Below are 13371 nucleotides of genomic sequence, written 5' to 3'. Positions count from 1 at the left end.
TCCAATCAGCAGAGAGAACTCCTGGGTGAACAAGTGAAATTAGAAGCGAGGATACAAAAAAATGGAACTCTTACTCTCTTCCTGGAACACTTTAAATTGTAGCTGCTAAATTATGTTTTTGGAGTTATCTCTCCTTAAAATAAATAAATAATTGGTATCCCAACCTGAAAATGCATTTTTCTGCTTACTTTCTGCTTACTCTGCGAGACACCTGTTACGGAACAATTACTCCGGAATTAATCGGAATATAGACCTTTAACTTTTTTACAAACATTTATAAAACATTTAACTCTGAGACTATACAAATGAAACTGTGCATTTGGTTTCATTTGTACACTTCTGAATAACACTGAATTTGAAATGAGTTAATTCAGATGCAGTAAATTAACAGAGAAAGAGAGAATAAATTGGGTTCAGAGTCAAGATCTTTCTCTGTGAGTGATCGTCAACTACAGCTGAACCACCAGAATGTCTCCCCACTCAGTATATTTTTCTGTTGTGCTGTCATTTTGTCATCGACCTTGTGGTTTTGGGGGGTTGAAAAAGCCAAAATGAGCCATAAAGACCGGAGGACGCATCTGTGTCATTTTAGTATAACCATTATTTTATAATTTGGCTATTCAAAAATATAAGATATACAAGCTCATAGCACGGCACTGAGTGCGCTATGAGCTTGTAGATCTACTATTTTTGAAACATCTTTGATTCAAATCTTTGCTTCTGTGGGTCCCTGCCCTGGAACAAAATATCAGTATCACAAAAATCAGTGGTTCTAAAAGTTTTTCATGTCAAGGACCCCCAAAATGATGTATGTTGGCCACGGACCTCCATCTCAGAATATTTTGTAATAGGGACCCCTGAAGCAAAGATTTGAGTTACAAATGTTTGCTATAAAAAATATAATTGATGTGCACTTTACTGCTGATCCCTGTGTCTTGGGTTAACTACTTCAACCCTCTAGTCTTACTGAAACCGACCTGAGTTGCAACTGTACTTGTACCACTTTCTTCCATCTACACTAAAACCTTTGCCAAAAATAGCCGATGTACAAGCTCACAAGATCTACGATGCGTAGATCTGCTATTTTTGGTTAATGATGCTACAGAATAGATATTAGATACAGTAGGTCAAATAAAGCTGCAAAACGTTTGACCAATCTGTATGGTAGAGCAGTGATTCTCAACCTGTGGCCCTGGGGATACTGCAAGTGGGCCCCAAACAATTGTCAAAACACTAAGATTTTAATGATAATAATTATAACATTCATATAAAAAACTAAGTATATGTTGAGTTCCTATTTATCGTTGTCACAAAGAAAACTCATTTTCAAGGGGTTAAAGAAAAACTTAAAAAAAAACATTTGTTGTTGTTTAGTTCCATTGGTCCAACAACACAATCGATTGATTGGTCATTAAAACAGTAAACACACATGCTCTTAAAGTGCATGCGGCCCACCCGCCTGACTACTTAACACGTTAAGTGGTCAGATGGGTGGGCCGCGAACGCTTTTGAGAATTTCAAGTGGGCCCTGATCCAGAAAAGGTTGAGAACCGCTGGTCTATAGCAGTGGTTCTCAACCAGTGGTCCGGGGACCACCAGTGGACCCTTATTGATCTTTAACTCTTGAGAGTGTAAAATGAAGCTAAATTATTGTTAAACATCTGTTCACTTAATTAAAGAATTGTTATTTGTGATCAGCGTTTGCCTGTTACTTCTCCTATTGGTACCACATCAATACAGCATGGGATTGTGGACAAAATCGTATCCAACGACAACAAAAGTCTTGGGTCTGAGAGTCTACATCTCATCAAATGGTGAATCCGTGGCTAAAATGCAGAATTAATAATGGGCCTTGATATGAAAAGGGTTGCAAACCGCTGGTCTAATAGTCATATCGCCCAGCCCTTGGAGAAGCCAAATGGAAGGGCAGAATATTCTGGGTTTCCCATTATAGAGGACGTCGCACATTTCCCAGGAATATGCTTTACAGTGGTGCGTGTGTCTCTGGGCTCAGTGGGCTGGGCTCATTCCACACACAGTGTGAGAGATGAAGAGAGAGAGAGAGAGAGAGAGAGCACACAAAAAGAAAGAATGAAGACACACAACTGGTTATGGTGGCTGTGGAATGGAATGGGGGGAAAAAATGAAAAACGAGCATCGCTAGTATTCCACTAGGTTCTCAGGAGTCATTCCTGTGGTGCGCTGTTTGTGGTGCTTGGAGGGAACTACGTCTCATTACTTATGGAACCCCGTGTGCGTGTGTGCGTGCGTGTGTGTGTGTGTGTGTGTGTGTGTGTGTGTGTGTGTGTGTGTGTGTGTGTGTGTGTGTGTGTGTGTGTGTGTGTGTGTGTGTGTGTGTGCGTGTGCGTGTGTGTGCGTGTGTGTGTGTGTGTGTGTGTGTGGATTTAACAGTGGCTGTGTGTAGTGCATATGTTCTACATATGTGTGCCCGCACACCTGAACACAGTATCTGCATGTGTGTGTACAATGTCTCTTTATGTGTGCATGTAAACGTATAAGTGTGTTGTGTGTGAGTATGTGGGTGTGTGAGTGTGTTGTGTGTACGTGCGTGTCTGTCTGTCTGTCTGTCTGTCTGTCTGTCTGTCTGTCTGTCTGTCTGTCTGTCTGTCTGTCTGTCTGTCTGTCTGTCTGTCTGTCTGTCTGTCTGTCTGTCTGTCTGTCTGTCTGTCTGTCTGTCTGTCTGTCTGTCTGTCTGTCTGTCTGTCTGTCTGTCTGTCTGTCTGTCTGTCTGTCTGTCTGTCTGTCTGTCTGTCTGTCTGTCTGTCTGTCTGTCTGTCTGTCTGTCTGTCTGTCTGTCTGTCTGTCTGTCTGTCTGTGTGTGTGTGTGTGTGTGTGTGTGTGTGTGTGTGTGTGTGTGTGTGTGTGTGTGTGTGTGTTACGGCAGTGGTTCTCAAGGTGGGGTCCGGGGACCCCCAAGGGTCCTTGAGGGAGTCCCTAACTAAACTAGTCAACATAGCATAAATAAGTCCGCTGAAAATAGCCGATCTACAAGCGTTGTGAGCTTGTAGGCCTGTTATTTTCAAAACGTCATGAAAGTAACGTGTAAAACGTAGGGTATATACTCACATGACTACACGTGAACACTGCACGTTGCCCCAGGTACATGGATGGTAGTCTGGTTTCACGTATGTCTCCACCCCATCCTCCACCACACAGCTGACTGTCTTTGTCACCACGTACGCACACCAGTTCCTGATTCACAGCACAGAGACAGAGACACATACATGTTAGACACATGTAATGTATAGGGTTATCAACATCGTGACATTTTACTTGATGATTAATTGTCATACAAACAAGTACACTCTCTCCCCTTCTTTACCACATGAACCCTAGTGTCCCAGATGTTCCTTTTTGCTGAGACCAAGTTAAGAATAAGAATTGACAACATTAAATATCAATATACGAGGCAACTGAAAAACACGTTTTTTCTATGGTAGTGAATAGAGAGAGAGGATTTTTGTCCACCCAAGCAGCAACAGCAAACAATGGGTGAGAACAGGGGCCGGACCACGGGTGGGACTTGACAAGTGTCAATTTTTTTTTTTTAAACATTTAAGAAATTGGTGAACATTTGTCAAAAACAGGCAAACCTTTGGCAGACATTTGCCGCAATTTCACGTACAACAAAGTATATAGGATTTAAGTGGTTAAACATCCAATGTTGAAGTGTTTTAAAAGCAGCCCAATCCTGTACAGATACTCAGTGGTCACTATGGTACAAGGCTGTGTTTTTACTAGGTAGCATCATCCACTTGTGAACAACATTTTGAATATGGAACACGACAGAGAAAGCATGCTCAGAAAACCTTTCATGGATAAAGTTTTGAAAATATGAAGGGACAAATACAACAAAGAACATACAAGCACACTGTCTCAAACCGGTCGAGAAGCTATAACAGATGTGACTTTCTGTTTCTAATGTGCAGACTTAAGACTTGTGCAACTGAGAGCCATTAACATGAGCTCCCTCTCGTCCTTCCTTCTGTCTCAATATGCTGCAGGAATTCATCATGTGAATGGACAGGGACCACATGGTGCTGGGAGAGGACTGGACTCTGCAGAGACACAGGAACCTTTCCTGTGTGGTTCTTAAAGTGGGGTCCAGGGACCATTTGGTTCCTTGAGGGGGTTGCGAATGGAAAGACGGTAACTCTGAGAGTGTACAAATGGAACCAAATGGACCTGTCTGTCTATCTTGGTTTCGCGGTGGTTCCTGTAGGCCTTTTGGATTGACTGTCACATCTATAGAATAATTTCTGTCAGACCCAGTAAGACACCTGTTAGTGTATCTTGTATTGTATGTTGTTTTGGAGGACAAAGCCATTTCCTTAAGTTCACCACAAAATATCTTTAAAATATTTATATGAACAGCCAAAATCCTCAGTGTTAATTCATCCATGTGTAACGCTGTGTAGCCCACACAGACTGTCATGAGCAGCTTAGGAGGAGCGCAGCAGCGGAATGAGCTGCTAGGATAAAGGCAGGTCAACATCGCTCTGTTGTGGTGGAGAATAGGCGTGGAGCTGTGAATGCCTCTGGGCCTCATAAGTACTAGGGGTGCAACAGTTAATCAAACAAATCGAATCATCAACTTTATCGATTATTTAAAAAGATTGATAATCAATTATTTAATAAACTAATCGATTAATGATTAATCCCTATTTGGGGAGTCATAACAGACTACTCTGACCTCTCCACGGGCCAGAGGTGACATACCAACACAGCCATCACTGCTCTGTTGTTGGAAGGGTTATAAGACAGATCCAGCGACTCAGAATGACATGAAAAACTATTTTCTCAAACGTTGTCTTTGATGAATGAAAGCATATTTCTGGACAATCTGTCAGTCTGCAATGAAGAAAAGTTATTTTTATCGGAGGGTACAAGAGCACAAGGGCCTTTTTTATTTCAGCTGCAACCAAAAGCTGATGAGGAAGCTACTGAAACCCTGTTGAGAATGTTAGTCTTTGCTTTGCACCTCATAAAGTTTATTTATATGAATATTTGAGAGCTCTGGTACTTCTCTCCTCTCTGATGCCATGGTCCAATTCCAAGAACCCCGGGGCCTTCTTCTCTACACTGTAAAATCCTGAGTGTTCTTTTAACCCAGAGAGAGAACAAAATGGAACCACATGGACCCGTACAAACGGATATATTAACACTGAGGATTTTACTGTGTAGAAAAAGTGAGAGTACAGTGACTCCCTTTCAAAAGCTATTCTCAGAGTTACAGTCAGCTTGTTTTTAATGAGAATCACATGATCTTTGTCAAAAAAAGAAAGAAAAGAAAACGTCTCCTCATGAAAGATGAGACAGTGTGCGTCAGAAGGATCATACAACAGACTGGCCTCGCTCACATCACACACAACAAAGCATTAACTGACTCCAGACCAGCTTCAGAAGAACAGCACTGGGCTGGATTCCATCACGTTATACCATGGCTATATACTGTAAGCTCATCCTAGGCAAGCAGGGGGGGATTCTAAGAGAAGATATAACTAGGGATGCATGATATATCGTTCATGTTATCGGTATTGGCTGACATCAAAATGATCCCAATATTCTGTTGAGTATTGATCGAAGGTTGTGAAGCTGAAAAAAGCCTTGTTTTGTGATGTTGAAGGCGGCAAATAAAATAAGAAGCTATCAAAAGGGTCTGCCTGTAGAACAAATAAAAGCAAAGAAATTGAAAAAACTTTATTCACATTCAAGTTGTTTGAACTAGTATGTGCTCATCTCCATAGTGAAAACAGACACTTGGAAACAGAGTGCAGTGTTAATCAGAAGGCTAAATAATTCAGGTAATAAGAAAGCAAATTTTTTTCTGTACAGTTATCTGTAAAGTAAACCCTAATGGAAACCTGCAATATCGGTATTGGTATCGATTAATTTGACCCATGCAATTAATCGGTTATCGGATATTGGCGAAAATGTCAATAGCATGCATCCCTACAGTACATACAACCGCAGTGTACTGTTGTCTTCTGTACTGTAAAGTTATGCATGGTCAGAGCTGGTTTTAGGGCTGCAATCTGGAAATTATTTGAATGAATAAAATATGATTTTAACAAATTTAAATGGTATGTTAATACAATAGTGGTTGGAGGTGGTCTCCATACTCTTCCATTGAGAAATGTAGACCCTGCTGTCGGGTGGGACCCCTACTGGTTGACAAATAGTAGGCCTACTCATAACATAAGCCCAATATAACTCCCCGAAAAGCTGAGCTTCTTGGCTGAGCTGTAGACAATTCGGTTGCCGGCTCAAATCCCGGGAAGGACAAAGTTTATGGACATTCTAGTAGAAGTGGATGAATGGACTCTTTGCCACATGTCTGCAGTGGATGCACACACACCACATGGTTTACACGCAGATGTGTTTGCATGCAAAATGTTGATGAATGCGAAACCCTGATGTGCAAATACAAGGTCACCTCATCACTGCAGTGTATCATCTCCCCAAGCATCAATTTAAGTATCAAGACATTTTGAAAGCTGACATTCCAAAGTGATTTTCATAATGATAATGGCATGACTTGGTAATGTCAAACATTTCTCTGTGGTTTGTGTGGTTTTCATGCTTCAGTGTGGAGGAAAAACACCACTAATCCACTCCCATATATTTCAAAATACAGCAGAGAAACAGCTTGGAAGAGTTAAAAACCCTGTTTGCTTCAGCTGACCGAGGTCCCCCAGGGGTCTGTCCCTAGCCCCGTCCTTTTTTCCCTCAACACCAAATCTCTTCCCCGAGATCAGCAGATCAATGGACAGTAGAAGAGGCTGTGGTAGGCGCTGGAAGTTTACAGTACCATTCTAAACTCCTGTCATAAGGTGTTCGCTATAAGAGTCAGCGGTGGTATTAGTAACTCTCATGAGGAAATGAGTGTGCATATTCTTTTCATAAGGTTGTTGTGATCACTAAACAATGGCAGTACAATAAGAGCTGGGGTCACTGACCTACATATCAAATTACGACGTAACCTCAGGTCAATGTGTTGTCATTGATGATTTGTTTGAAAGCTGAACACTTTGAGGTTTAGCCAGTTATCAGCTGTGATCGAATGCAGAAGATAAGAACAGGGAAGCAATGAATTAGAACAATAATGCTTAATTTATGCTTTGTCATATGATGAAGTAAATCAGGCTTAATCACTTAAGCCCTATTTTATACTTTGTCGTATGACTGTGTCACGCAACAATAGCGAAAATAGTCTAACATCCAATTGTGACATTTTAAAAAAACATTCGCCTATGACAGGCCTAAAATAGGGACGCCAGGTTGAAAGTGTTTCAGAAAAGCCAGCAAACTCCTCTAGAGGCAAAACTTGGTAATAATATTTATAATGGTATGACGAAAGACAACACAGGTGCAAATCTCATTACTTCCAATGCTCCCTTTTCCTTTTACTCTAAACTGTTACAAGTAATAGAGGTGAAGAAAGTAGCAGTAACAGTAACATTCTCCTCTGTTGGAAAGTGTTTCATATTCACTGGACAGCTGTCAACCGTCATGTCTGACCAATGGATTTCCCACGCTGCATCATTCATCCTTGTAAAGTGAATTGTTTTGAGTCAGCATACCATTGTGTTGTGTTGTGTTGTGTTGCTGTTGTGACACACAAAGGTTTCTCTGTGAAAACATTTGGAAATGATAAACTCATGGTACTGATGTCATCGATGATCGCTTGGAATGTACTTTCTGTTTGTATGTGGTCTGTGTACGTGAAAGACACACACACACACACACACACACACACACACACACACACACACACACACACACACACACACACACACACACACACACACACACACATTCCCTTAATGTATTTCTTGGGTCTCAAGGTTTCGACAGGCCCTGTGTGAGAGAGCGATGACTCAGTGTCACCAACTCAAATAAATCATATATATTGAATCTGGATGCTCTATAGACAGACAGTCCTCCTGGACCCAGCTTCAACACAAACAACCACACAGAGATGACACAACAACTGAACACAGCAATACGCCAAGAGTGACGATGACTCACCAAATATAGTCGGTGTGGGGCAGAAAACTTGTATCTCTATATTTTAACTTTTTATGTTTTTTCATAAATGAATGCCCTATTTCGTCATACAAAAGTGTGACACGAAAGTAGCAAAATAGCAGTAATAATATGTAATGATCGGAATAATATGTAATGTTGTCCAATCTGTATGGTAGAGTAGTATGTTTACACAATATAACTTATACAATTGGGTTGGTTGTATTTTGTCTCCCTGCTCTTCTATTGAGACATTTAGATCGTGTCAAAGGTCACGTCTCACCTAGACACAGGATCTGACACAAATTTTTAACTGATGGTCAAGATTCAATTTATCCCCTGAGCAAACAGGCAGGCTCTATTAGCTCAATGGTAAAGATTTCAGCACTTGCGCAGGAAACCGGGTTCAAAAGAGGAAAGTTACAGTGCAGCTTTAAGTCTGTCTGTGGGTTTTATAATATTAAACCAATGAAAAGTATTAACAAAGAACTTGTGACTAAATGATAACTACATTGAAACCATTGAAAAAGTAACGGTTTTGGACATACAAGGTTTCCACCCAACAGCAATGATATACTGAACCTGGACACTCTATAGACAGTGGTCCTGGACCCAGCATCTGCCCAAACAACCACACAGAGATGACACAACAACTGGAGGATAAACAGAGCAATATTCCAGAGTGATGGCGAGTTACCAAATATGTTTCTCCACTAACCCATTCAAATTAATTTGTAACTCAAATATTTGCTCCTGGGGGTCCCTGGAGCAAAACATTTTGAGGGCCAAATACATTATCTAAAAATGTTGCTCCAACTATTCCATGTCAAGGACCCCCAAAATGATATGTATTTGGCCGCGGACCCCCATCTCAAAAACATGTTGTTCCAGGGACCCCCAGAAACACAGATAGGAGCTAAAACAGTTTGCTTTAGAACACATAGGCCTACAGCATATATTCAAAGATTTGCACACAAGATAAAAAAATAAATAGCAGATCTACAAGCTCATAGCGCGGCATTTGGTGCCACGATATATCGTAATGGATTAAGCCCGATATACATTGCAGTACAACGGTGTTGTGGGCCGAAAATAGCCGATCTAAACGTTCACAACATGTCGCGGATGCAACACATTATTTATTACTTTCGGTCCACAGCGGCATTGTACGAAGCGACATAAATTAGCCGTTAGTTTCCGACTGGTGTTGGCCTAGCAGCTAGCCTGACGGATTTCACAATTTTATGGAATCAAGATAAAACAATGTGATCCGGGGGACACATTAATTAGAACCAGTGTCATCTTTGGATTAGTAAGAAGAACCACTGTTGACAAATGTTACAAGATGTGAAACGTTTGATTTATGATTCCTAGTTTCCTAATGCCATGGGAAATTTCTATTCACCCGTTTCCAATAGCACAAAAAATGAACCAGCTAATTTGGCACATTTCACATCAGTTGACGTTGTGAAAACAGTTGGACCTGATAATTGTATCTGACCATAGAATGTAGACACACGCAACAGAGATCAAAATGATTACTACTGGGCAAGGTGACAGCAGTAAAGGTCACTATGTTAATTTAATTATTGACCATTAATATAAATGGTCTAAGAACGTTTAGTTTAGTTTAGTTTAGTTTAGTTTAGTTTAGTTTAGTTTAGTTTAGTTTAGTTTAGTTTAGTTTAGTTGAAAAGTCGGAACACAAGTTAAAACAATTCGAGGAAATGACAACAAAGTCCAGGACTTATTTCCATTGTGGTCCTCTTACACATCTACCTTACAATTTGAATCCTGCGCCATGTCGGTTGTCCGTTGTATGTATGTATGTATAAGAGTGATGCAACACTGCATCACTCTTACTGTCTGTCTGAAACTTTACACTACATCATCACAACAAACCAACCTGTTACCAAGACGACGATGAGACGGTCGTCCCGAATATGGACACAACGCCAGTGTGACGTAATCTCACGACACGATGAGACGGTCGTCCCGAATATGGACACAACGCCAGTGTGACGTCAGCATGACATCACATCCTACCGACGTCAGCATGACATCACATCCTATGCGCCAAAACTTTACACTACATCATCACAACAAACCAACCTGTTACCAAGACGACGATGACGATGAGACGGTCGTCCCGAATATGGACACAACGCCAGTGTGACGTAATCTCACGACACGATGAGACGGTCGTCCCGAATATGGACACAACGCCAGTGTGACGTCAGCATGACATCACATCCTACCGACGTCAGCATGACATCACATCCTACCTATAAATTCTAGGATGCCGTCAGATCACACCAGTTCGACGGCTTCCATCCTCAACACAACCCACGCCGCCAAAATGACCACCACTTCACCCCACGAAGGAACTCTCTCCACCACAATGACGACAACTTCACCCGACAAAGGTACTCATTCCACTCTGTCTTCTCACACGCCACTTACGCCACGTAATGTATATCTGCAAACTATAAGTAAATGCCAGTGGTGACCCACGCCTGGAGGAGTTCGACAAGTGGACTCTCAGCATTGGCGATGGCACAGCCAATGATGACAACAACTTCGTCTCCATCCCCGAGGACATGTGTTTCCACATTCAAGCCAACACCGCCCTTGACAACACAGCAGAGGAGAACTCCATGAAGGAGTTCTGCAACACCATCTTCCCTGACTTGCCCAACAACTTCACTAACACTGGGTGGATGGATGGCAGATCACTGCTTGCCCCTACCAACAGGGAAGTCGACACCATCAATGACATCATGGAGACCTGGATGCCAGGTACCTCCACCAAGCTCAGCAGTGCTGACACCCTGGAACACGACCAAGACGCAATGCGCTTCAACGTGGAATATCTAAACACCCTCTGCCCCCATGGATTTCCCAGGCACATCATCACCCTCAAGCCTGGCATGCCTTTGATGCTACTCCGCAACATCAGCCCCAAAGACGGACTCTGCAATGGGACAAAACTCTTATTCCAGAGGACCCTCAACAACAAGCTGCTGCTGTGCAAAATAGCAGCCACGCAAAAGGAGGTCCTCATCCCTCGAATAAAGTTCATTCCTGATGCTGGACTTTTCACTTTTGACTGGGCCAGGCGACAGTTTCCAGTCCGCACTGCTTTCGCCACCACCATCAACAAATCACAAGGGCAAACACTTACAACAGTTGGGGTCTGGCTTCGATCCCCTGTCTTCACTCACGGACAGCTCTATGTTGCCAGTTCAAGAACCGGTGACCCAGCAGCCCTGAAGTATGCCATACACCAGCAGGAAAACCACACTGAAAACGTCACTGAAAACGTGGTTTTCACAAAAGTGCTTCTTCCCCACTGAGGTAAGGCTGTCGCATTCTTCCATGTGTCGTTTCTGATTGCTCTACATTACTAACAATGCCTACAACTTCACACAAACATCACTGTCTTCACTCTCACATGATCCATGGTGGACGTCTCACATTGTGTGCTTGACTCCTGCCTTCGCCTTTTCTCCCATTCTGCAGGCTCTGCCATGACAACCTGTGGGCCTGACGACGTCGCCACTGTCTTTCACACCATTTCATTCGTATACACCTTTTACACCAATAAACTGCTCACTTCATCTCCTGCCATTTGGTCTCTCTTTTAACATTGTACACCACTGCACACTGCTCACAGGTCTGCCATGCCAGGTGTGAGTAATCACAAAGTGGGTTTGGGTCATTGCAGAGGTGACTGTGAAGTGGGTATTTTCAAAGCCTGCCGTGGATTTAAGGGAGCACAAAACTCTCTCTCACACTGTGAGGTGCCTGTCATGGGGCACTGCCAAGTGGACGACGCGTCGCGCTAGACGTTCGGGCCGCGTAGCGGCCCGAACTTCTAGTAACTTACATCTCATAACATGACAGTCATGTACAATGTACAATAAATAAACACATTATTTCAGACATGACAAATTACAACTGACCTAAAACCCACTATCCTTTCTATCCTAACTAAAAACCTGAACCTACTCTGGAACCTTGTCCAATAAACAAGCCCTTGTTAAGAGTTTGTCTGCAAGTTGGAAGTCAGTTTAACTGACTTCCGACTTGGAACATTAAAACATTTGTAAAAAAAAAAAGAAAAATTGGCCACTTCCGTTCGTCTTTTCTAACCATACCTCATCATTTGCATAAAATATGGTAGCTGTTCTTATTTTTTATTTGCAATGAACTTACTTATAGAGGTCTTTAGGCTGATGAGTCTTCATGACCCTGTACTGTATACAGTACATGATCCCACATGCAAACCGCAGGGCTCTAAATCAGTACTTAAAGCGTTCCTATTGTGGGCATGTCATAGTAATTGCCAGTGAGTTTCTTTCCAAATGTGTTTCCAAGTGTTACTGTACCAGAAAGTCTGAATGAATGGGTACACACAGCAACATTATTTTAATTCTGACAGTGTCAACCAGATCAGTGGTTCTCAAACCTTTTAGTGTCAAGAACCTTTAGTACGCAAATTAGTACACATTTGGCCGTGGACCCCCATCTGAAAATATTTTGTGCCAGGTATCCCCAGAAGAGAACATTTGTGTTTTTCTAAATGTTTTCAAGATTTTTCAAATATTTTCAAGATTTTTCAAATATTTTCAAATATTTTCAAAATAGCAGATCTATAATCTCACAAAGCTTCGCATCGCAGCTTGAATAGCCGAGGTATAAAATAGGGTTAAAGTGGTTAAACTGATTGTGATGCTACATTAACTACCCCTGCGGGTCCCCGGACTGCGGACCCCACTTTGAGAACCACTGCTCAAGATGATTCCATTAAGGTAACGCCTGGCCCTCTATCTTCAGATGTACAGTAGACAGGCTGTGGTGCGTGTGGCCTCCTATGGGCTCTACAGGCTGAGCTGCATGCCTCTGTTCTCTGCTTACATGACTGACTGACCTGGAAGCACTTCCTCTGAGGGAAGCCTAACCCCGCATGACCCCGCCAACAGCCTGGGGCCAGAATAACAGCTGACCTTTGACACCTGTGAGCTGTCAGATTGAAGCAGCTGCAGGCTGCACCTGGAGGAGCGCAGCGGTGTGTCGATTTATGGTGTGTGTGTGTGTGTGTGTGTGTGTGTGTGTGTGTGTGTGTGTGTGTGTGTGTGTGTGTGTGTGTGTGTGTGTGTGTGTGTGTGTGTGTGGGCCTAGCAGACACGTTAGCATACATACACCCAAGCACAAAGATAGGCCCAAAAAGGTGTGTACATGCGCTAGATATAGACATAGAAAGACAGACGCATAGATAGATGTATAGATACAGTAGATACATACTGTATCTACGTTATG

General features: G+C 42.3%; 1 protein-coding gene across 1 annotated transcript in view; it reads right to left on the bottom strand.

Moving 5' to 3' along the window:
• The window catches only part of LOC311043834 (EMILIN-1-A-like), a 73191-nt gene that overhangs the window by 28401 nt on the left and 31419 nt on the right, over positions 1-13371 (bottom strand). Inside the window, exon 2 of the mRNA XM_084055206.1 lies at positions 3088-3213. Coding sequence (XP_083911332.1) covers positions 3088-3213 — 126 coding nt within the window. The remainder of the gene's footprint in view (positions 1-3087; positions 3214-13371) is intronic.

Source organism: Gymnoscopelus microlampas (assembly GCF_963454915.1).
Source record: "Gymnoscopelus microlampas genome assembly, chromosome: 1".
NCBI lineage: Eukaryota > Metazoa > Chordata > Actinopteri > Myctophiformes > Myctophidae > Gymnoscopelus > Gymnoscopelus microlampas.
Note: the sequence above shows the minus strand (reverse complement) of the source record. Positions and strands in the feature narration are given on the sequence as shown.